Source organism: Amblyomma mixtum, chromosome 6, assembly GCF_055824585.1.
Source record: "Amblyomma mixtum isolate Tamu chromosome 6, ASM5582458v1, whole genome shotgun sequence".
In the NCBI taxonomy this organism is placed as follows: domain Eukaryota; kingdom Metazoa; phylum Arthropoda; class Arachnida; order Ixodida; family Ixodidae; genus Amblyomma; species Amblyomma mixtum.
Window position 1 is genome coordinate 44,132,064 of NC_143017.1, and position 25,366 is coordinate 44,157,429.

General features: G+C 49.1%; 1 protein-coding gene across 1 annotated transcript; it reads right to left on the reverse strand.

Annotated features, from left to right (window-relative positions):
* Nucleotides 1-354: 354 nt before the first annotated feature.
* Nucleotides 355-17,613, reverse strand: LOC149338900 (uncharacterized). Its single transcript, XM_089550827.1, has 2 exons — nucleotides 17,419-17,613; nucleotides 355-645 (listed from the first exon to the last, which is right to left on the reverse strand). Exons 1-2 carry the CDS (start codon nucleotides 17,611-17,613, stop codon nucleotides 355-357), a joined length of 486 nt encoding a protein of 161 aa, XP_089406953.1.
* Between the last annotated feature and the right edge of the window lie 7,753 nt (nucleotides 17,614-25,366).

Consider the following 25,366-nt stretch of genomic DNA (forward strand, 5'->3'; position numbering starts at 1 on the left):
ATGCCTTAACCACTGAGCCACCGCAGCGGGTATTAGCCGATGACCCAAGAGTATTTTCGCCGACTGATGAAAACACGTTTATTGTACTATAGGTTCCGCCGACATGCAATGCAATGGCGGTTGAGAGAAATCAACGTCGACGGCAAAAATCTAGTCACAATAACAACATATTTGCTTCAAGCTACTCAGCTGGAGTTCCGCACGTGTAAATAAAACAAACCTGAATTCACAAATCAGAACATATGCATACGAAATTTATGAACATAAAACGGCAATCGCAAAAAAAAAAGACGGTAACATGCAAAAAAAATCTCGAACGGCCAAGCGCCATCTCCCACGAAGAAGGGGCGGCGCTCAGCTCATCTCTGGTGCGGACGACGCGGCGTCGTCGCCTCCCTGGGCGCTGCTCAAGCCTTCATCTTCGGCTACGCCAGCGTCTGGGTCTTCGGCGTCGAGGCTCTTATTATTATCGCCGCCGGGGCCGTGGACGAACGGCGGCAACGGCGCACGGGAGCTGGAGGGCAGGCTCGGCGACGTGTTCTCCTTGTCCTTGCCCAGCGCGTAGAAGGTGACCACCGCGGAGATCGTGATGACCACCAGCGCCACGCCGAAGATAAGGCCCAGGCTGGGGCCGGAGGCGCCCATCTGCAGCAGAAGGAGTCCAGTATGGAAAACCTAAACACAACAGACTCCACAACATCTCAGCATCCTAATAGCTTCTCTACTGCCCTTCAGTATTACAGAAGCCCCTACCAAAGCACTCGAATCACTGCAGCCGGCACAGTGCACACGAACCAGTTCTGTGGCGGAGTATGGATGCATATTTAGTGGCTTGCAGCTGTGCTTTGCAGTCGTTCATAGCGCGGCACACTTACACCACTTAAATACACCGCTGACGTGACAGCACGTTATCTAATCCACATATTTAATGCTTGCCTGTCGTCAGGCTTGTTCCTGTGTGGCATGCAATTTGCAAGAGTGTCCGTTATGTTTGCAAAAGAGACAGAGATTATCTAGAAAATTCCCGTACAATTTCTATTCTTGCCGTCTTTCCAAAAGGATCTTAGTTCCCGCCTTCCATTCTAGTTCTCAATTCCTAATTCTTAGTTCCTATTTCAGTCCATATGCTGTAATAAAATTCTCAGTTATGAATTTTGACATGCTTGCATTGCTAACTACCCCGCTCGAAACAGAGATGTGTTATGCGAGTAATTCGAAGAGTCCCTTGTTATTAAACACGGCTGAATTGTTCATAAAATTTTAAATTATCCCTATACAGCTTTTATACTCTGAAAGGTTGCCCCGGTATTGCAAGTCAGAAATTGATAAACACGGAAATTCATTAGGCAAACTAGCCGGGCTTAAGAAACTATTCATTATATTATACACGAAACCCGGGAAAAACAGAAAGTTGATATATTCCGCACAAATTACGGGAAACTAAACTTAAAATTCTGCTCATTGACACTTATCCTGAATGAAGTGTCCGACTGCGATGCCATAGATTTCACTGATAAATCATTGATTTATGCAGTACATTTCTGTAACCTAAAAGTGAACACGGCAATACAGTTGGCTCTCTGCCTACTTCGTGTAAAGTGTACAGTTTCAGCGATGTTTGTTTTTTCCACCTTCATCTTATATTTTTTTTCTGAATGTCAAGCATATTTTGTACACCACATTTTTCATGTCCCTCAACCAGAAATTGTCTGTTATTTCCACTAGGTTTTTTTTCTCTTTTTTCGAAAGCACTACTATACCGCACCGCCGCGGTGGGTGAGTGCTTCAGGTTTATGGGGGTAAAACATTCCAAAGAGGCTCAGACAATGAGGTGCTCCTCAGTGAAGGGCTCCGGAAACCTTCACCAACAGGGGATCATTAACGTGCACTGACACCGCACAGTACACGGGCCTCTAGGATTTCGCCTCCATCAAAATTCAACCGTCGCATTAAAGTCAGTTCCAAATGTAGGTTTTACCATATACGTTGATGATATAACTGTACGGGCCACAAAGGGTTCCCCTCGGCCAAAAAGAAACCACCCTACAATCAGCAGCCCGAATCGTCGAGGACTTCGCCTCTCAAAGCGGCCTCCACTGCGCCCCGGGGAAATCGGATGTCATAGGAGTACATGGGCCTAGATACGTCTCTCCAGATTACATCAACCTCATGATCGAGCGTCAAGCCATCAGGGAAGTTAACCTGATCGCGCATTCTTGGTCTTCGGATACAGAGCGACCTCCGTGTCACCCACACAAGCACTGGTACTTAGACGAATCGCATAGGGACTACGCTTTCACTCGCTAACAGAGGGCAAGGAAAAGCAATTTGACACCATCATAAAGGGGATGTTAACATACGGCCCTCAACCTTCGTACAACCACCTCGACGGAGCGTCTGACCACCCTAGGAATACTAACGCGAGAGCGTTAAGGGCCCCGCATCGCACAAAAGCCGAAGTCGTCGCCGGCGGCGTTGGCCGTGAGCGAAAGAACCCAGAAGCATATAAATAAAACCTAGTAGGAAATTGGTCGAGTTGGGGAATCTAATCAGGGCCTCCGGAGTGCGAGAGCAGCACGCTTACCACTCCGCCACGCCAGCTCGATGGTTTGGAATGAACAAAGGCGCCTCTAGCTAATACGACGCCGGCGGTTCTCAAGCACTTTAATCCTTCTTTTGACGGCCGCTGCTCATTCTGTGGGGAGGTGGCCGACACCTTCCACATGGTTTGGGCATGCAGAAAAAATCCTTCTCTCCCCTCAATCCCCCCTTCCTCTACCCGAGAGGACTGGGAGGCGGCCCTGCTCAGCTGCTAGGAATTATCGTTCCAACAGGCCCTGGTTCGGCGGACTTGTGTAGCGGTCTCGACCAACGGGATCCGGAAATGAGGGACTCCGCCTAGTATTGTAAGGGGGAGACCCATTATAGGGGCCTCTCCCCGAGCACCTCTCTGTAAATTACTAAATAAATGCTCTTCATTACCATCCTCCCTTCCTTTACAGCGAGGTTCAGGTGTCCACCGAGATATCCGAGATACATTTCCTTTCCTCGAAAACCAATTTCCCGTCGAGCAATTCGTGGGTGGTGGTGGTGGTGAAAACATTTATTACGAATGAGCAGGAGGTATGTTTCGATCAGCCCGAAAGGGACCGATCCTGACAAACACTAGGTGGAGGACCCTAGTATGGGACCGCAGTGGCGGTTGCCGCCGCCCGGGCGCGCCCGACTAAGGCTTGTTGGGCCTGTAAGTCGTGGCAGCCGAGCAGGGTCGCCTCCCAGTCCTCCCGGGTTGGGTTGGAGATAGGGGGAATAGCGGGGTTGGAGGGGCAGGCCCACACCATGTGATAAGTGTCAGAAGACACTGCACTACAGTGTGGGCAGCTGCCGCTAAAGGAGGGGTCAAAATGTTTTAGCGCTGCCGGGCACAGCAATGTATTGGTGAGAAGGCGGAGAAGGAGCCGCTCATCCGCCTTCTTCAGGCCTTTACATGGGCTAGGGTAAAGGCGATGACAATTTTGATAATATGTTGTAATATCTTTGAATGTATAGACCGGATTAAAATCGGGTTCCTGATCGGACGGGGAGGAGAAAACAGCCCGGTGAGAGAGCGCGCGGGCGGCTGCGTCTGCTGCCTCGTTTCCTGCCAACCCCTGATGAGCAGGGGCCCATATGAGGTAACGGTGTGCGGGGTCCGTATCCCGTATGCAATTTTGGTATATTCTATAGGCTAGGAAGGGAGTGCTGCCTTGTTCGACGTTCCGACAGGCCCCTCGCGAGTCGGTGATTATGTATTTTGAATTGGAATGTGAGGCCGCGAGAGCAATCGCGACCTCTTCTGCTTGTGTTGCACTGCGGGCTCTGAAAGTTAGGCCGGTAACTTTGTTGCTGTTGTGAACTACCGCGGCCGTGTACTATCCCCCGTGGTGAGGGCCGGAGGCGTCCACGTAGTATACACCTGTTTTGTTGCCGTGGGCGATGGCTTCTGTGGACTCTGTGGCAGCGTTGCAAGACGCTGTCGCGTTCCACTCAGAGGCAAAGCTTAACATCTTAACCACACATCAGTGACACAAGCAGCAACACTGCGCTTTTGCCTCACCACACCTTAGGTCAACAAAGTGCCCCCCCCCCCCCCTGATTTTTTTAAACTATCTTTAAGTGAAAGGGACTATTTTCCTTATTTAAGTTGTATGGAAGGGAAAACTTTATTTACACTAATGGTTTTTCCTGCGGTTTGGGGGGTATCTTCAGAGGGGTCTTGGTTCTATCCCCAGGAGCCTCCTCTGTCAAAGTTGTCCGCCTCTAATCAGTGGTCGGTTGCCCTCAGTCCAGGGCTCCGCTGTCCACTGCCGCCCGTTGTGCTCGCTGTACCAGACCTTGTTGGTCTTCACAGCGGTCGCTGGACAGCAGAGTCTCCCGCTGCTCCGCACTCGGGTTTTGTATTTTGGGGACCACGTCTATGTTTTGGCAGGCCCATGTGATGTGGTATAGAGTAGGTTTTTCGTCGCACCAGGGACATTTGTTCGTGTATATAGTAGGGTGCATTTTGTTTAGTATATGTAGGTTTGGGAAAGAGCCTGTTTGGAATTGTCTCCAAGTGACAGCTTCCTCTCTGCTGAGAGATTTGTGCGGTGGGGGATATCGCATTCTTCTGCCTCTATAGTTTTGTAGCATGGCCGAGTATTCCCTGGGTGCTGGCGCGAGTTCCGCGGTCTCGTCGGATGCTCGGAAAGTAATGTATCCTCGAGCTATCCTGTCGGCCTCTCGGTTCCCTGCCAACCCCGTGCGCCCCGGTACCCACACAATTTTGTGTCGGAGTTTGTCGTTTTGTTCTTCCTGGTTTTTAATTCTGTCGCTCGCTGCGAGGAGTATTCGGAGCGCGTGACGACCTATCCTGCCATTCATGTAATTTCTGCAGGCTGTTTGAGAGTCCGTGAGTATTGTTAGTGACCGCCCGGTTCTATAGCCCTCCGCCACCGCTAGAGCAACGGCTACTTCCTCGGAGAGACGCGCTGGTCATTTCGCGTAAAGACGAATCGACCACCGCCGCTACAGCGATTTTGGTATCTCCTCCTCTCCAAGACGCGTCTGTATACACGGTCGTGGCTTGAGGAGCGTATGTTTTGTCGATGAATTCGGCCCTCGCTTCTCTTCTGCCTCGATGGAGGTTGGGATCCATGTTTTTTGGTATTGGCGCTACCTTGAAGGTCTTGCGAAGCTCGTCGGGGATCGTTGCCGTCCTCGACATTTCTCGCATCTGCTCGCGGTATCCGAGCCTCTGCAGGAGAGCTCTTCCTGTCGTTGTTTGCAACAGCCTGAGTTTTTGCGACTCAAGCCGCGCCTCTCGTAGCTCCTCAAAAGTGTTATGTAATCCTAGGGCCATGAGTTTTTCTGTAAACGTGTTGCATGGTAGTCGGAGCGCTGTCTTATAGGCTTTGCGTAGCAGGGCATCCGCTTGTTGTATTTCATTTTTGTTGAGGCACTGGTAGGGTAGGCTGTACGTGATTCGACTAACTACTAGGCTTCTGACTAGTTTTAGTGTGTCCTCTTCACGCATACCATGTCGCTTGTTGGGGATTCGGGTGATCATGCGTGCGACTTGAAGCGTTGTTGCTTTCAGTAGGGTAAAAGTGTGAGTACTGCGCTGGATGGATTGAACCCACATGCCCAAAATTCTTATTGTTGTCTTTTTGGGTATGGGCGTCCCTTCTAGGTAGACGTTGAGTTTTAGGTCCTCGTTGGTTGGGACGGTCCGGTTTTGCTTGCCTCTCCAGACTCTCAGCAGTTCCGATTTCTCGGTCGAGCATGCGAGTCCTCTTGCTGCGAGGTATTGCTCTACTCAAGAGGCCGCTTGCTGTAGCCTTTCTTCCTTCTCTCCGAGACAGCCCGTGTTTGTCCAGACTGTTATATCATCAGCATACAATGCATGCCTGATGCCTTCGATGTTCTCTAGTTTTCGAGCTAGGCCTATCATAGCTATGTTGAAGAGTAGGGGTGAGATAACTGACCCTTGGGGTGTTCCCTTGTTTGGAGTGCGAATTTTGTCCCATCGAAGGTATCCTATGCCGATAGTGGCAGTTCTATCTGACAGGATGGCTTTGACGAAGCCGTGGATTCTGCGTCCGGAATCCAGGTTGTCTAGGCCCGTAGGGATCGCTTCGTGGCTGACGTTATCGAATGCACCCTTGATGTCCAGGGTCATTATGACATTTTCTCCCGTCCGAGGTACGTTTCGCAGGACATCTTTTTATATTTGGAGGAGAACGTCCTGCGTCGAGAGCTTCGCTCTGAAGCCAAACATGGTATGTGGTACACAGTCGTTGTCTTCGGTGTAATTTTGCAGTCTTAAAGTTACAACCCGTTCGTAAAGCTTGCCAAGGCACGACGTGAGTGATATGGGCCTGAGGTTTTCAATTTGTAGCTTTTTACCAGGTTTAGGTATCATTATTACTTCGGCGTGTTTCCAATCTTCGGGAACTGTCTCCGCCTCCCAATGTTTGTTAAGAAAGGTGACGAGCTCTTGTATGAGGTCGTCGCTCAGGTTGCGGATTAGGGCGTTGTCGATTCTGTCCGCTCCGGCTGCCGTGTTTCTGGTGGTGTTTCTTATGGCCGCGTAAACCTCTTGCACAGTTATGCGGTGGTCGAGTTTCTCGTTTTCGGCTCCTCGATACGTTCCTTGGTATCGCGGGGGGTTGTGATCGCCGAAACATTTTTCTCGTGCCTTCTCCAGTAGGGCGACGTCTGATCCCTCGAAGGAGTGGATGAACCTGCGGATGGCTTTATTGTTTTCTGATTTTATTTTTGTCGGATCAATTAGTGCTCTTAAGAGATTCCAGGTCCTGGCCATGCCTAGAGTTCCCCTAAGTGAGTCGCTGAGTTGTTCCCAATTTTGTTTCGCGAGTTGCATCGCGTATTCTTCCGCCTTTGCCGTAATTTCTGCTATCTTTAGTTTTAGTTTCCTGTTGAGTTTTTGCTTCCGCCATCTTTTGGTGAGACTGCGTCTCGCTTCCCATAGTCTGAGGAGGTGGCCGTGTACTTCGGGCGTTGCTGTTGTTCTCCTTAGACTTTTTGTGCTTCGTTGTCGCGTTTATCTCAGCATGCCGCTCCATTCCTCCAGTGATTGGATACCGCCTTCAGATTTGTTGCAAGCACCGCGAAACGCGTTCCAGTCAGTGATTTTCGCCTGTCCAATCTGGCGTCTTATGGTGTCGAATGCTATTCGTGTCCGGAGCATAAAGTGATCGCTGCCTAGATTATCCGTCATGTTTTCCCACTGTGACTCCCTGCTCTTCCTTACGAAGGTGAGATTCGGGCATGTGTCCGTGCTCACGCTATTCCCGATTCTCGTGGGGGTCGCAGGATCTGTGATTAGACTGCAGCCAAAGTATTCCGCTACTTCCACTAATGTTCTTCCCTTGATGTCTTGTTTCTGGTATCCCCAACTCCTGTCCATGGCGTTGAAATCTCCTACGTCTGAGCGCATCGCTGTTCGCGTCCTTCGGTTCTGTGACGCGACTGTCTTTGTTGTTTGTGTTGTTTATGTCACTACCCTTTCCTACCGAGTGCGAAGCAGTGGTAGAAGCCCAGCTCACCTTGCCGCCGCTTGTCTGGGAAAGCCTCTTCTTTTTCTTTTTCTCTTGCTTCTCCCCCTCCTGTGGGCCGGCTGGTGGTAGAGGCGGGAAGGAGTTTGACCTCGATGTCTCTCCCTCCTCTGAGCTGAGCCATCGCTTAGGTGGGTGCCCGCATTGGTCGCTCCGTCCTCTTCCTCCTGTGGGTTTTGGCCTCGCTTTTTTCAATCTCTCTCGGCACTCCTTGGATCCGGTCCGGTGTGCCTCGCCACAGATTATGCACTTGGGCGCGCACTCGTGGTCGTCGGGCGGGTTTGAAACTCCGCACAGTCCGCACACAATAATGTTCGGTGTGGGGCACACGTCGGAGCGGTGTCCTTGCTGGAAGCAGACGTAACACACTTGCCTAGTGGGGCGGTACTGATAACATGGTACTTCTCCTCCGTAATATACGACGAATATCGGCAAGATTGGGCCGTCGAACGTGAGCACTGCCGTCTTGGATTTTCCCAGCATCCTTGCCTGAAGTATGGCCACTCCTTGAGTTCTGACTCGTAAGTGTGCTTTGAGTTCTTCAGGAGGGGTACCTGGGTCTACACCGTGGATCACGCCGCGCAGGACGTCTTCCGGTGCTGCCACGTAAGCGTTTACATCATAAGTCTCCGTCGAATTTGAGACGGGTAATGTGCCGCACTAGCTGAGCCGTTTGCTCGTGCGGGGTGCTAACGATAATGTTATTGGATCCGGTGCGAAGCCTTACAAGTAGGTCCTCGTCCTTGCATTGCTGCCCGCACGCCATGACAATGGCGCGCGCTACTTGGTGGGTGGTGAGGGACTTCACCATGAGTCCTTTCTTAGGTCGAATAATGATCTTGTAGTCGCTTCTGGGGAGCGGCGTCATTCTTCGCCTAGGCCTGCTCTGCTCCCTTGATCCATTCTTGTTGCAGCCGGTCGCATCACCCTGTAATTTTCCATCTTGAGGTTTGGCGGCCGGGCCGGTTCCCGTGCCTTTGCGTTCTTTTCGCCTTTGAAGTTTTTCTGGCGCTTGGATTGTGCAAGCTCCCAGCTGGCATCGTTGTTGTACCCGGCTGGCTTCGACGAGGAGTCGGACGGGATCTTGTCCTCACTTCCCAAGTCAGCGTCTCCGAAGGCGTCTTCATCCATCTCTTGGAATTCGTTGAGAAGGACGTTTGGTGATTGTAGTGGCACATCGTTGTCTTGGCTGGGTCCCGCCGTATGGTCTGTCGTTGAAACGGCGTCGATGCTAGGCGTCGGCGTCGTCGACAAGGTTAGCGGCCCATGCTCTCACGATGCCGAGCTGGGTGGCCCGTTAGGGTTAGCGGGCCGGCGCCCGCTTTATAACTTTCAAGTCCGGTAAAAAGCCGAAAACTGGTCCTACCGCTTGAAATTGGTATCCTGGGGATCCAGCACTTGATATCTTTCCGTTCCGAAGAAAATTCGGTGGCGAGAATGATTCGGTCCGGTCGAATTTGGTCAAAATGTGCGGAACCGATGCGACGCGCGTCCGCTTGCTTGAACCGCCATGTCGCGTCCCTGTAGTCTGGAAAAATTGTCTAAGTTGTACGAAAATTTTTTTAAATGTTCCACAGATCGCAGCGGGCATGCCTAAGGCATAGCTACCGAGGTCGGTAATTCCTAGGATGTGGCGGTTTGCACGCCGGCTGGTATGTCTTCTTTCTGAGCATTGGACAATGTCAGCTGCTCCTACCTCATAATTTTAAACTGTGTTTAAGTGAAAGAGATTATTTTCTTTATTTAAATGGTATGACAACCCTTTTAGATGTTCCACTAAAAGACTTACGGAATGTTTAAAAGCAGCGCCAGCTTTCTTTCTCGACTAGCAAGAACTTATTACCAAGCAAAAAAATTTCAGCGATCGTGGGCTAAACCAGCGGAACTATTTGCGCTTTAATTGACAGCAAGCAGGTACGTTCCCGAAAAGGCTGGATCTGTTCGCCGTTTGTTAACAGTCTGGTCCTGTACTGGAGGGCCTCATGCACTAGGAAGGTATTATTGGCGAAAGCCTTCAATATCTGTGCTGTTGTTACCATGTTAGCAAATGTGTCCGCCTTTCGGATACATGCCTTATATGGGCATATGCCAATCAATAGCCAATGTTCGCCGTTTGTTAACAGTCTGGTCCTGTACTGGAGGGCCTCATGCACTAGGAATCATGTATTATTGGCGAAAGCCTTCAATCTCTGTGCTGTTGTTACCATGTTAGCAAATGTGTCCGCCTTTCGGATGCATGCCTTATATGGGCATATGCCAATCAATAGCCAATCGAACATGACAGCGGAAATTTTTGGTAATTAGTAGTAGTTAAGAAGTGGCACGTGGGGCTCTTCACTGAGCCTCTACCTTAGCACTAATTAATCAGTGTACTAGTTAAGGTCACGTTAACTATCCCTAACCACATATTAACTAGTATCAAGAAATTAAGTCACGCTTAACTATCATTAACCATCGTTAATAGTTAGATGTTTCTAGATGTTTCATAGACATTGTGTCGAATATTCTAGACAGTTCCATCACTTGACAAGTGAATGACAGGACGTGATTGATGATATTAGAACAATGGTAATGACAAATTAGCGTAATTGACCTTTCTAGTCAGACCACATAAATAAATTAAACCGAGTAGGAAATTGGCCGAGTTGGGGGATCGAACCAGGGTCGCCGGAGTGCGAGACGAGCACGCCAACCAGTCCGCAATGCCAACTCGATGGTTTGGAATGAACAAATGCGCGTCTAGCTGATACGGCGTCTTCGTTCACTCCCATCTTCCTCCCTTCCTTTACAGCGAGGTTCAGGTGTCCACCGAGATATGCGCGAGAGATACATTTCCTTTCCTCAAAAACCAATTTACCGTCTAGCAAGGCGTACAGCCGAATGGGCGATGGCGTTCTATGGACTCCCTGGCAGCGTTGCAAAAACCACACATCAGTGACACAAGCAGCAACACTGAACATAAGGCTTTAGCCTCACCGCACTTTAGGTAAACAATGAGCCCCCCTGAATTTTAAGGCGAAAACCTTTAATACCTCATGCTGTCGTTAGCAATCCTTGTCGGCAGCCGTGTCCGCGTCCGTGTCGGCAGCCGTGTCTGCGTCTGTGTCGGCAGCCGTGTCGACAGCCGTGTTGGCAGCCGTGTCGACAAGTGTGTCCGTTGTCCGCGTTTTGACGGGTGTCCACCGAGATATGTGAGACAGTTACTGCGTAATTTCCTTTCCTCAAATACAATTTTCAGTTTCTTCATTACGGCCCCTCTTTCTTCTTTCACTGCCACTTCCTCCCTTCCTGTACGGTGCGGTTAAGGTGTCCACCGAGATGACTGAGAATTACAGCGCCATTTCCTTTCCTCAAAAAGCGTTGCGTTCAAAGGGCAAGGCATCGCGCCGAACGGGTGGTGGTGTTCCGTGGACTCCCTGGCAGCGCTACAACACGCTGTCGCGTTCCACTACTAAATACGAAGCATAGGCGCCATTAATTAGCAGTCAATTAGAGCTGAGTGATTAATCAGTAATTAGTCATTAATTCCTAATTTGTCATTACTTCGTCATCAATTATGCGTGGCATCATCCAGTGGTGACGTCACCAGTGTTACATAGGCAACGTGGTGCGGAAAACGCTTTCACCTCAACGCACTCTAGACAGACAAAATGCACCACCCTCAAGAAACTCGAGCAGGTTATAGGCGCGATATTCCACCTCATCCGCAGGGTTTCGGGACGTCATAGAGGCATGAAGGAGCGCGACCTATGTCGCCTCATTCATGCCTTCGTCCTCACTCGTGTGCTGTACACTACCCTATATTTACAACTATCCAAACATGGCAAACGCTTTGGGTGCTTTGATTCGCAAGGCAATTCAAGGTACCACTTCATCTTCCCCTCAACACACCCATAGACAGATTACTAGGCCTGCGCCTCCACAACACGATCGGGGAACTGGTGGAGGCCCACCGACAGGCCCAATACATCAGGCTCACACAAACCTCCACAGGTCGCTATATCCTGGACTCCCTAGGAATCAAAATACCGGCCAACCACCCAACCCTCACCGCCACCCCACGACTCCTTCACCGGGAGCTCCTAATCAGGCCGCTCCCGATTAATATGCACCCGTCCCACCATGAGCAGCACCGCAGAGCATGTGCGAAGGCACTCCATCGAGCGTACGTCCCCGAGCCGGACGCCGTATGGGTGGACGCTGCCTGCACGGGTGATGAAGCCACAGCAGCTGTGGTGGACTCCTCCTTATCCGCCCTCCTCACACTACCTCTCCCTCCAGACACCTCCCCAGAGGCTGCAGAGGAAGCCGCCATTGCACTTGATAGAACCCGCACGGAAGCCCGCTATATTTTAAGTGATTCTAAAACTGCGATACTAAATTTTGCTCAAGGCCGAGTCCATATCCCTGCTTTTGGCATACTGGACTCGCCCGATGCACCCCCGCCCCGCCAAGTGGAACTGATATGGGTGCCCGCGCACTCCGGGAATCCCGGAAACGAGGCTGCCAACCTTTTAGCCCGAGGTTCTTTAAACCGGGCTCAGGTGGCCTCGGATCGGGGATTCACGAAGGAGCGCATGCACTCATTCAGCGAGCTGACGCAGGCCTACAGAGCCACACGCCAGCTCTACCCCCCGCCGCACCGCTCCATAGATAACAAACAAGCAACACTGGCGCAGACTACAGACATACTCTCTCCCTCACCCCTTACCCTAGCCCTCTATCATCCCTCCTTCCCCACTACGGCATGCGCCCTATGCCCAGAACCCTTCGCCTCTTCCCTCCACATACTTTCCCTCTGCCCGGCGGACCCTACCCCGCGGGACCTAGAGAACCTCAAGACCTGGGAGGACTGGGAGACGGTGCTGCGCTCGGAGGACCCGGCCGTGCAGTTCTTCGTCTTATAGTTGTAGCCTGGCTTCTTTCAGGTCCACAATGCAGGCAGTATACTTTAGATGCCATTTTTGCGCTTGTCTGGCTCCCGACTGCTTTGGGAGAGCGAGAGAAAAACTTTACTATAAGAGGAATTCGGTGCACGCCCCAGGTTCTCCGCACAACCCCTCCGTACACAAGCTTTTATGTTCCTAAGATCCATAACACTGGCCGCCCGGCCGGTGCCGCCGGTCTGCTCGGCCGGGTCCTCCGAGCGCAGCAGGGTCTCCCACTCCTCCCAGGTCTTGAGGTTCTCTAGATCCCGCGGTGGAGGGTCCGCAGGGCAGAAGAAAAGGATGTGCAGGGTAGAGGCGAAGTGTTCTAGACATAGGGCGCAAGCTAGAGTGGGCAAGGAGGGATGATAGTGAGCTAGGTTAAGGGGTGAGGAGAGAGTGTTTGTCTGTAGTCTGCGCCAGAGTGTTGCGTGTTTATTTTCTAGGGAGGGGTGGAACGGGGGTTAGAGCTGGCGTGAGGCTCTGTATGCCTGCGTCACATCGCTGAATTATAGTGCATTCGCTCCTTCTTGAATCCTTTATCCGAGGCCACCTGAGCCCGGTTAAAGCACCTCGGGCTAAAGGGTTGCTGGCCTCGCTTCCGCGATTCCCGGAGTGCGCAGGCACCCCTATCACCTCCACGTGGCGGGGTGTTGGTGCACCGGGCGAATCCAATATGCTAAAAGCAGGCACACGGACTCGGCCTCGAGCAAAGTTAGAATCGCAGTTTTAGAGTCACTTAAAATGTACCAGGCTTCCGTGCGGGTGAAAGCAAGGGCAATGGCGACTTCCTCTGCAGCCTCTGGGGAGGTGTCTGGGGGAAGAGGTAGTGTGATGAGGGTGGATGAAGAGGAGCCCACCACAGCTTCTGTCACTTCATCACCCGTGCAGGCAGCTTCCACCCATACGGCGTCCGGCTGGGAGCCGTACGCTCGATGGAGTGCCTTCGCATGGGCTCAGCGGCGCTGATCATGGTGGGACGGCTGCATATTCCTTGGAAGCGGCTTGATGAGGAGCTCCCGGTGAAGGAGTCGTGGGATGGCGAGGAGTTGCGTCGTTGGCGGGTATTCTACTTCCGACGGAGTCCAGGATATACCGGCCTGTGGAGGTTTGTGTCAGCCTGATGTATTGCGCCAGTCGGTGGGCCTCCAGTGGGCCTCCACCAGTTCCCCGATCGTGCTGTGGAGGCCCAGGCTAGTAATCTCTCTGTGGGTGTGTTGAAGGGTAGATGAAGTACTACCTTGAATTCCTTGTGAATCAAGGCATCCAAAGCGTTTATGTCGTGTTCGATAGTTGTAGGTATAGGTTAGTGTACAGCACATGGCTGAGGATAAAGGCATGAATGAGGTGACATAGGTACCGCTCCTTCATGCCTCTATGATGTCCCGAAATCCTGCGGATGAGGCACGATATAGCACCTACAACCTGTCTGAGTTTCTTGAGGATGGTGGTGTTTTTACTGTCGTCCTGGATGTGCAGGCCCAATACACGCAGGCTGTCAACCTCAGGTATTGGGTCACCATTCAGTTTAATGGCAATGGGGGAGCGGCGGTTCCTAGGCCGGATGAGGAGAAGTTCGGACTTGTCTGGGGAGCAACCCAGTCCGGTGGTACGTGCGTAATTTTGGGTGAGGGTGGCTGCTTCCTGTCAGGTGCTCTCTATGCCACCGTCACTGCCGTGGGTGGTCCACAGGGTATATCGTCTCCATAAATAGTGTGCTTCAGGTGGCGATTAGTTGCCAATATTCGGGCGGGGGGGATAAGGGTGATGTTAAAAAGGAAGGAGCAGAGGAAGGAGTATCGAGAGGTGCCAATACTCTGAAGCGTGTAGGAGGGGGATGACAGAGGGCCGAAGTGTATCGCAGCCCTAAGGTCAGTGAGGAATGCTTGAATGTAGGCGTACGTGCGCAAACCCACATTCAATCGGGATGAGGCAGTCATGATCGCCTGATGTTCAATGCGATAAAAGCTTTGGAAAGATCGAAAGCTAAGACTGCCTTGGTGTGACCTGGAAGAAGCGGATCAAAAGTGTCGTGTAGGAGTGACAGCAAGGCATCCTGCGCGGATAAATGGGAGCGAAATCCCACCATGCTATGCGGGTATAAGTTGTCCGCCATGTGACTTGTGATCTCGCTAACAGAACATGCTCAAGGAGCTTCCCGGGGCATGAAGTTAGCGAAATGGGGCGAAGGTTTTAGAGTGTAAGTGCTGTGAGATGGAAGGAAGAGTGTAAGATGGGCGCCGCCATCAGGCGGCGCCCACTAATATTTCGCGAGTACAAATGGTGATATTACGAGTGATCGAGGTAGCTTTGAAAAAATACTAAATAATTTTTACAAATCACCACAAAACACCTGTTTCTGCGAGCTGAGCTGCGTGTCACTTTAGGCTGCAGCTTGACAATCTAATAAATAGTTATTCAGAAATACAGTGCAGACTTTAAATTTATATTTCTGTCATCATGAACACCTTCGGCTGAAACAAACACCTCATAGAAAAAGGACTCTGCTAGAATCATTACCATGCAGGACCGATCGGCATTTCTTTTGAAATGGAGCAAAAAATTCACTCAGTTCCTTTTGCATCGCTGTGCTGAGCAAATCTTCAGGAAATAATCGCTCAGGCCTCGACCAAGTTTAATGTCACGAGAGTGCGCCCCGCTGTCTGCAGACAACCGCAGCTTCCATTAGAAGGGGCTGTCACTCGCAACTATTCTATAATGACGTGCTTCAGCTCCCTCCCTTTCGCATCCCATATTGAGTCCTCTCACGGCAATAAGGAAACCGTTAAAGGTAAAGTACGAAGAACAGGTGACGTGTATTGCAGTGAATTTCTTCCCTGTCTTTAAGTCTCTTCTGCATCATTTTCGTTGCCAAGCTCACCTCGATTCCACTTAAGCGAATGTCTCTGGCACTATCATACTTGGCGCACTCTCCTCTCTTTGAGTATACTGTGGCGCCTCACAGATATCGACCCCGGCTCCGCGAAATAGATTCAAACTTAGAGCCCCGATTTTCGGCCTACATGTGCCAGCGAGGAAAGAGCAATCTTCTCCGGGCTTCAAGCGTGCAAGTGCAGCACCAAGATAGAGGAAATGTTTCCAGAGCAGTCCCGCAGCATGCTGCCAGCTGTCTCTTTTTTAAAGCTGCGTTGCTTCTGCGCCTGGCACAGTACGCACTCTTACAAAAATTTCTTTAGACAGTTTATAGACTGTTCTTTGAAATTTGTCAATAAAATCTGTAAAATTTGCGTAAAAAAATTCAGGGGGCACTTTGGCTCGCAAAAGTGCTGCAAGGCTAAAGCCTTTCCTGGCGCGTTGTTTGGCATTGACTGCGAGGCTGTTTGTGCTGTACTAGTGTTTTATTTGCCTACACACTTTGACTACACATCACAACTACACACTTTGATTGCCGGCTTTCACTGTTTCTTTAGCTCGACTCGCTCTCTCTGCTTCGATGAGTTCGGTTGTATCCATGGCTCTGTTCGCAGTAATGAGGTATGTAATGTGGCCGCCCACGCACGCCTTACGCCCCCTGTCGGAGCGGACGACAACTATTTTATTAGTTGTCGTGTGCTTCAAAAGGGGGCGTCAGGCATCCGTGGGTGACGCCATTACTTCGAATCCGCGCACTCTGACGTCATAACCATTTCGACCAACCGAAAAGCGTGCCACCTCTGCTGACAACCTTCTGTCGACAACGATGAGGCATTAAAGGTTTTCGCCTTAAAATCCTATAGACTAGCGTATAGGCACCACAATTCCTATAGAAAGTTTGTAGACAATCTATAGATTTACGCCACACCTTTAGCGGCCTTTTATTTATAGACGTTCTTCAGACTATGAACACACGAAGGGCAAATCTATAACAAGGCAATAAAGCCTTTAAAAAGTCTGCCATACACATAAGACTGCTTGCGTGAGAGAATGCGCCCGCGCGCTCTCTTTGTGAACACAGTCGCCTTCCACTGCGGCGTGATGCAACCCGATGCCACGCAGCTGGCGATTCTGTCTCTCCATGGCTCTGCGTAGCCGCTGCCGGGACGCCGCCGCACTCCTTCTGATCTGCGCTCTAACACTGAAAGCAGTCGCCGCCGTATCGCGGCCCGCGCTTTGCCTTGAGGGTATCACGCGGTAGCTAACAGGTTAATGCCCATATATGCAGAACTTGTCTTTCTTTAACTAATACTGATAGATCCCCGGGAGTCCACATACCACTCCTGGCGCAGTGGTGCAGCGGTTAAGCGATGCACCACTGCCCTGCGGTGGCAGATGCTGCCATATCAGTGGGGCTTCTGTGATCCAGGTTGTCCCGAGGAACCTTGCACGACCAATCATTAATTTAACCACCACGTGCCAGGTTGCATGAGGATGCCATCTTTTATGAGTACCACTGAGTGTTAACGCGCTCGAACGCACGTACACATACACACACACACACACACCCACACACACACACGCACACACGCACGCACGCACGCACGCACGCACGTACACACACACACACACACACACAGACGCGTTTTCATAAATGAGGCAAGTAAGGCTTACGCCTTAACTCTACAAGTCTCGAGACCATTTTTTTGCGAAAGCAACACTACTGGAGCCCAGCTCGGCTCGTTGCGTTTGCTCGTGGCGGTGCGGCTACCAAACGACCTTGAGTCGCCGTTGCCTAGCAACCGCTTCAGCTGCGCTCTAACCCGAGCTTACCCGGGTGAGCTCGGTTAAGTCCGGTCAAGTTCGGAGCAGCGTCGCGCCAGTTGCGCCAGAGGTTGCTAGGGGAGAGCAACATGTGTCGCCCAATCCCTATCGGTGGCTGTATTAGAAACAGCCACCTGCCAATGGGGTGTTCATAAGCTGTGCACAGCTGAAGCACAGACAAGCACGCGTCGGCTCACCTGCTGCATCTGCGCACCCTTCGGTCTCATGATGTCCTCCACCTCGTCCTCATCGTCTTCGTAGTCCTGCGCCCGAGGCACAAAGGCCGGCACCACGGGCGCAGCGCCGGTGGGCACGACCGCCGCCGCCGCCGCCGCCACTGAAGGAGCCATGGAGGGCCTCCTCGCCGCGGCCACGGGGTCTGGAGCGGCCATCGTCTCTGCCGGTCGGGGTTCACAGGGTCCGGGGCAGCTGCGGTGCAGGACAACGGGCCGACCGCTGCTTGGGCGACGTCCGCTCTCCTTGAACGAGCTGCGCGAGCAACCTCACGGATCTTCGTCGTCCTTACCCGAGGCATAATTTTCTATCATGTGCACGTTACAGAGTACAGGTAGCAGATTAATATTAGGATTACTTCACCTGAACTTCCTCTAATTTCAGAGGTCAGTCAACTTTTCAAGCTGGTCTGAATTCGATTAACACTACTGTTCAACTTCGTAATTGACTCTAAATGCCTCAAAAACGAAACTACTCTTTCAATCACATGTCATACCGCATCCCGACAGCTTACACTCTCCTTAATAGCCCGGTTTAACTTTCTACTACATACAAATATCTCGGACATCATCTTCAGTCTAAATTAACATAGAATTACAGCATCAACGTAATTATGGCTGCTCCTAGCCACTCTTTTCTTCTTTTAGATGGTAACCTTTAACAACCTTCTTCGCATTTCAGAAAACTAGCATGCATTACCTTAATGCAGCCTAATATCGAGTACGCATCAGAGATTTAGGACCCGGATCAAGCATACATTATTCACAATTTAGAAGCATTGCCAAATCGTGCTGTCAGGTTTATCTATTCCTGTCATACTAGTGCCACCGCACTACAGGCGCGTGCCGAACTTGATAACTTCCGGACATCCCCATCTTGATTCCAACCTCAACCACCTCCTTCAAGCTCATATTTGGGGACCGAACTCTTAGAGGCAAAGTATACCTTCACTCGATGAACCTCACTAACCGCTTCAGTGCGGCACCTAGATCATAATCAAATCAAATCAAATCAAATCAAATCAAATCAAATGTTTATTTTTGCACTCCATACAAAGAAATGCAGGGCACAGGACAAAAAGCTTGTCAGAAGACAGTTTGACAGGGCCCCTGCGCTCTTACAAATTGCTGGCGTACAGTGCAGCAAAAAGCATCGCGAAGGACTGAAACAACATGACATAATTACCACAATCAAAACGAAATTAGGTGCACAAAAGAACTGCTAAAAAGATTTAGTTGCTTTGACCTTGAGGAGTGATCGGTTGCAGACACATTAATGCAAAATTTAGCAGATACGCCTTAAGTTCGGCCTGTGTCATGCTGTATACATTTATGTCTTTTGAGATTAACTCATTTAGAAGCGTGCTTATACGAGTTCCAATGCTGCTCCACCCCTGACTCGTCCTAGAAAACAGAACCAACCATGGTTCTTGGTTCCGAAGAGAATATTGCACGTCAGGGGGCTGTTTCAGATTAAACAGTGATAGATATGCCTTATTATTGAATTGCAGGCATGTCTTATATCGCGTTATCAATCGGTAGCTATACAATTTAATGAACGGTATAACGTTGTACACTGCAAAAAGAGGCATTGATGGTGCGTCCCAAGAAACTCTCGCAACTTGCCGGAGGGCTTTTTTCTATAATATGCGGATTCTATTAATATTTGCCTGTGATGTTATACTCCAAACTAAAGAACCGTAGTCTATTTGGGATGAAAAAACGGCAATTATATATCTGAAGTTTAAGCCTTGCAGGTAAGACATGACGGCAGTTACACAGTACTCCAACTACTTTCGCCAAATTAGCAAGGACAAAGTTAACATGCGAGTTCCATACCAAATGTTCATTAAGTATGACACCTAGCACCTTAGTCTCTGGTACAAGTGCAATCTTGTCTGACCCGATATAGAGGTCAAATCTGCAACTTATGTGTTTTTGGGCCACAGTATAAAGGGTTGCCTTAGTCTTTTCGTATTAATATACAGTGAGTTTGCTTGGCTCCAATGGTGTAACTTCTCAAGAGTGGTATTGGCTGCATCATGAATATCATGAAGGCTGTCAGACATTATAAACACGCTCTTGTCGTCTGCATAGATAATGAAGGAAGCACGGTCTGTGAGGTTTACAATATCATTTATATATAAATTGAATAACAAAGGTCCTAAGAGACTGCCATGTGGAACACCGGCTTTCAGGAATTCCGGAGTAGAACAGTACTCATTTATTACGACGGATTGCTGCCTGTTTGTTAGATAAGATTTCAGGAGACTTACTGATACTCCCCGAAAACCATAATGTTCTAGTTTCGCTCAAAATATATCATATAAAAAATATCACTCTGCTGGTATACACATTCATTTGCGACCGCTTTGTAAACTCCTTCCAACTCTCTCCGTTCTCTGAGCTTACAAAGCACCAAACATCCTGTCGCGGACGCGGACGCGGACGTCAACTTTTCGCGCACTTACATGTGCACTCACAGACACCCTTAAGCCGGAACCGCATGGAGCATTTTTCGCGAGCGAAAAACACGACGCGCTGCGAACGGCCGCGTTGCAGCCGACGCGCGAGCCCCCGCACGAGAAAAATGGAGCGCGCCGCGTTTTCCGGGTTGCCATACCACATAACTCCGAACGAGATGAATTATCTACAAGACACGACGCTTTACCACTTCGGTGGTTAGGGCCTCGTTATGTGCGGAGACCAGCTTCCAGAACCTTCCAGTTCCTTCTTACGATGCGCCGTCACCATCGCGCTAGCGAAGGGGAGAAGGCATCACTCAGCACGCTCAAGGCAACGCCCTCTCCGTCGGAAATAAGCAGAATTTACTCAAATTTTTTCGATCCTTTGACGGCACACGCGCACGTTTAGTTTCGCGCCGCGCCGGCTAGCGAAGTGGAGGGGCAGCAACACACCCAAGGTTAGGCGCTCTCCGGGTGTTTCTTTTTCCACTGTACTAACGGCGCGTGCTGGCTAGATTGCTTACGCACTGCGCCAGTTTTCGGAATATGCGCCGAATTTTGTGACATCCAGAAAGTGGACTCTGTTGTTAGACGGTGGTAGCTCCAATGTTGAAACAAGCGGCTTAAAGCTTTGTTTGAGCAAGGTATATTAAAAACACTGCATTCTAACGAATCCTGTTCACTGTCAATAAAAGGTCGCCGAAATCACTGAAGCCCTTCACTGCGGCGTAACTCATAGCCTGAGCCGCTTTGGAATGAAGAACGCCGAAACCCAAACGGAACATGGTCATAACACACCTATCGTACAGTCTTTGTCAAAAGTTTAGAGCCCAGGTGGTTTGCCTCTAAGCCTTGTAGTGGGACTCCTGAAGCATTCGTGGCAGCCCTACCCATTGGAGAAGACAGGACCAGAAATCTTTTTACCTTCAAGAAATTTGGAGCGCTGGAGATGCATTACGAACCACAGAGTGTGGCTCAGAAGCAAACCCCCTGGGCTCCAAACTTTTCACAAAGGCTGTACCTAAGCGCAAGCTACTCGCATTTACATTCATCTCTACAAAATACATGGCGCTGCGTTCCACAGCTCATAGCAGTCGAATGAAATGCTTTGTAGGGTGCAATGGGATTTTTAACGGGTCCCGTTTCAAAATTTCCATACTCATAATTACTCACGGACACTTCAGTGCACAAAGATACTTCACGAAGTCGAAGACCACAACGTCTTTACTAGGTCCAATTTTTTTTGCAGTTCGAACCAACGAGCCTTCCTAGCGTGCTAGTAAGACCGTCCGGGCCCGGGAACTTCTGAACCTGTAGAAAAGAAATGGCCGATTTCACCTCATCTAAAGTAAAAGATCCCTCAATGACTGCCCACTGTTCATCTTCAAGACAAGGAAACGCTTCTCCTAAGTGATTGAAATTGGACCCTCTGATCGGGTTACTATTATCACCAAACAGCCGCATATAAAAGTAAAAAGAAAGCCCCAGGAATACACCCCCCCTCCCCCCGCCCACCTGGTTGGACGTTCTGAGCAGTCTAAGTAGTGAATTCTGTAAAGCTTTTATGCCTAGCTTAGCCCCTTACTTTTTGGTAGTTTTCAGTGCAGCTCATGACATGGGCATTTTACCTCCCACGTTCTACACTGGTCACACCGTACTAATCCCAAAAAAGCATATAGATGCAGATCGGTTGAAAACTGTTAAAAGGTACCGTCTGATATGCTTATGCAACGTGGATTATAAGATATTTGCGAAGGTTCTTTCTTCTTGTCTGCAGCTTGTGGCATTACATTTATTAGGGCTGTACCAAGTGCGCGGAATCAAAGGCCGTCGTATTCGAAACCATATCCATATGGCACGTTCTGTTCCGTGTTAAGAGACAGTGCCAGATGAGGTCAGTCAAGTGGCTCTTATTCAGATTGATCTGGTAAAAGCTTTTGATAAGTTCAGTCATGATTTTTTATTTGCTGTATTAGAGGGTTGTATTACTTAGAGTGATGTCTTACTTAAAGACATACAACTATGTTATAAAGCAGCCACTGCAAGACTAATTGTTAATCAAAAGTTTACCAAACCTATTCCACTTAAAACATCTGATAGACAGGGCTGCCCGCTATCACCTTTGTTATTTGCTTTATACCTTGGGCCCATATCACAGTACCTAGAACAACACCGCAGTTCGTGGATTCTCACTATCACAATGTGAAATTAAGACTTAAGCTTATGCTGATGTCATTGCCGTTTGTGCTCTGATAAAAAAGAGTGTGCTCGAAGTTTTTAATGTAACTAAGCAGTTTTACGATTGTTCTGGTGCGTCTCTTAACCTCGATAAATCAGATGTGTTCTGGGTAGGACACTTGGGTACGAAACCGAGATTTTTTCGTGGCATCAAGTGGGACTCCAAAGATTTACAATACTTGGGGGTTCCCTTGCATCGGTATCGTAACAGTGGGCCTCGTTGGGATTCTCAGATCTCATTACGTGGGCGACAAACCCAGGCTTGGATGGGCAAGGAGCTGTATCTATTTGTACAAGCACGATTTTTCAATATCTTCTTGGTTTCAAAGCTTATATATGTCATGCAGGTGTTGCATTATGCAAGAAAAAAGTAAAGGCAATTCATACAATTTTTGAAACTTTTGTGTGGTGCTCTCAATGGGAGCCTACGTGTAGAGGCTATCAGTTTCTCCCTCGGGAGGCCGCTGGAGCTGGTCTGCAGTACTTGTTTGTTCATCAGCCTGTTTCAAAGTTTTCCTTTTAGAACAGTTAACACTCCCTTCTATCTAGCTGTGTTTAACAGACGATTAAGTGCTCATTAAGTGCTATTAAGTGCGGTTTGCACCCACTGGTCACAGGAATGAGGGGTCTTTGTGGGGTTTTATTAAAGAAGTAGCCGACACATTCCATTTCCTCAATGTAAGGTTTTCCTCAAACTTTCTATACAGTCTATCCACAAAACAGATGACAAAAACTCTGAGTGAGGCGTTGTTTCCTATACCGATGTATTGGCAGCCTTACCTCTGCTTTCTAGACAACAGTGTCTTAAAGCGGGTCCAATGAATGTGCGTTCAAGCGACCGCAAAGACTTTCTTGCTTGAACTTCACATGTCCGCTTTGCCTGTCAAAACTTGGCTTCGTGAAAAAAGGGACTTTTGTGCCATGGCCTGTGAGCTGCCGCTTGTGTCAGCAGCCAAAAACTATTGATCATTTCTTTGTGTTTTGACGTGATGCCGCATTTTCTTGGCACATTCTTCAACAGACTGTCAAAAAGGACACTGAGACTATGCCCTATACTATTAGATTTTTGCCTACTTGGAAGGTTCTAGGGTTCCACGTGATTTTTTATTGCTCATATGCCTGTGGAAGAGACGCATGACAGATCGTCACGCAGAGCCGCCACGTTCATCGAAGTCTCTGTTCAGAGAGCAGTGTGCTATGGTGCGGTGGGTATATGCTGCGCAGGATCAGCCTCCTGCCTGGCTCCCTTTCCTCAATGCATGTGTGTGTCTTCCGGAATTTTGATGCGCTGACAAAGGGAGAGTGGCTGCTGGTGCGATTGTGTATGATGAGTTCCATGATGCAACTTGGTTAAGTCAGACTTAATCCTGTCAGTGTGGGTGTACTTCCCTGCAATAAGGAAAAAACGGAGCCTTCGTAGTGTGTTCTGCACGTGCTCACCTCTGAATCTAAACGACATTGCTTCGATTCCCCGGATCTCCACAAGATATTATACATGGAGATTTTCGTGTTACAAGCCAGTACTGGCTTTTCTCCAACACGAGCTTCTTAACGCTACCGCGTTAAAATCAGAAAGTCTCCGACATATCTAAATCTTCCAACTACCTACGAATCAGCAATTGTCCCGTTTTTCTTTCGCGGACTTGTCAAGCCTGAGTAAAAAGAGAGGTTAGGGGAACAGATGAGGCGTATACAGTACTAAAGGGTGGGCACGTACTGTGCTATTGTGGATAAGCAGAAAGACGAGAACTAGGCGTGAGATTTCTGATCAATCAGGATATAGCTTGCAACATAGATGAGTTTTATAGTATTAACGAGAAGGTGGCAGCTATCTTAATTAGGCTTAATAAGTGGTATAAGCTGAAGGTGGTGCAGGCCTACGCGCCTACACCAAGCCATGATGACCAAATCTTTGAAACCTTCTATGAAGACATGGAATCGGCGTTGACCAAAGTAAAATCACAGTACACTGTACTGATGGGCGACTTCAATGCGAAGGTAGACAAGAAGAGAGCTGGAGACCAGGCGGTTGGCACAATGGCGTAGATTCTAGGAATAGGAGAGGAGAGTTATTAGTAGAGTTAGCAGAGAGAAATAATTTACGGATCATGAATACCTTCTTCCGCAAACGAGCCAACAGGAAGTGGACGTGGAAGAGCCCCAATGGACAGACTAAAAATGAAATAGACTTCATACTGTGCGCTCACCCTGGCATCGTAGAGGATGTGGAGGTCCTCGGAAAGGTCCGTTGTTGTGACCACAGAATGGTGAGGTCTCGTATTAGCTTAGATTTGAAAAGGGCGCGGAGCAAATTAGTCAAGCGGAAGTCTATTAATGAGTTAGCATTAAGAGGGAAAGTAGAGGAATTCAGGATTTTGGTGCAGAACAGATTTTCCGCTTTAACTGAAGATGGCAACCGTAATGTTGAAACAATGAACGATCGTCTCACAGATATCATTACGGAGTGCGGTGTAGAAATAGGCGGTACGATGGTTCGACAGGACACCGGGAAGCTATTTCAGGAGACTAAAGATCTGATTAAGAAACGGCAAAGCATGAGGACGTCTAACTCCACAGACAGGATAGAACTAGCAGAGCTATCGAAGTTAATAAATAAGTGCAAGATAGCCGACATAAAAACGTTTAACATGGAGAAAATCGAGCATGCTCTAAAAAACGGAGGTAGCCAAAAATCAGTGAGAAAACTGGGCATAGGTAAAAATCAGATGTATGCACTAAAAGACAAAGAGGGCAATGTTATTAACAATATGGATAAGATAGTTAAAGTAGCCGAAGAGTTCTGCACAAATCTATGTAGTAGCGAATGTAGTCTGCTTTCCGGATTATTTATGTGTAGTATAACCTAACCTTAACGAAGGAGGAAGTAAAGAAAGCCTTAGGAGCAATGCAAAGAGGGAAAGCAGCTGGTGAGGATCAGGTAACAGCAGATTTGCTGAAGGACGGAGGAGAGATTGTGCTACAAAAACTAGCCACCCTGTATAGGCAATGCCTTGTGACCTCGAGAGTACCTGGAGCTTGGAAAAACGCTAACATTATCTTAATTTATAAGAAAAGAGACGTCAAAAACTTGAAGATTTACAGACCGATAAGCTTATTGTCTGTTGCCTACAAGGTATTTACTAAGGTAATCTCTAATAGGGTCAAGACCACCCTAGACTTCAGTCAACCAAATGATCAGGCAGGTTTTC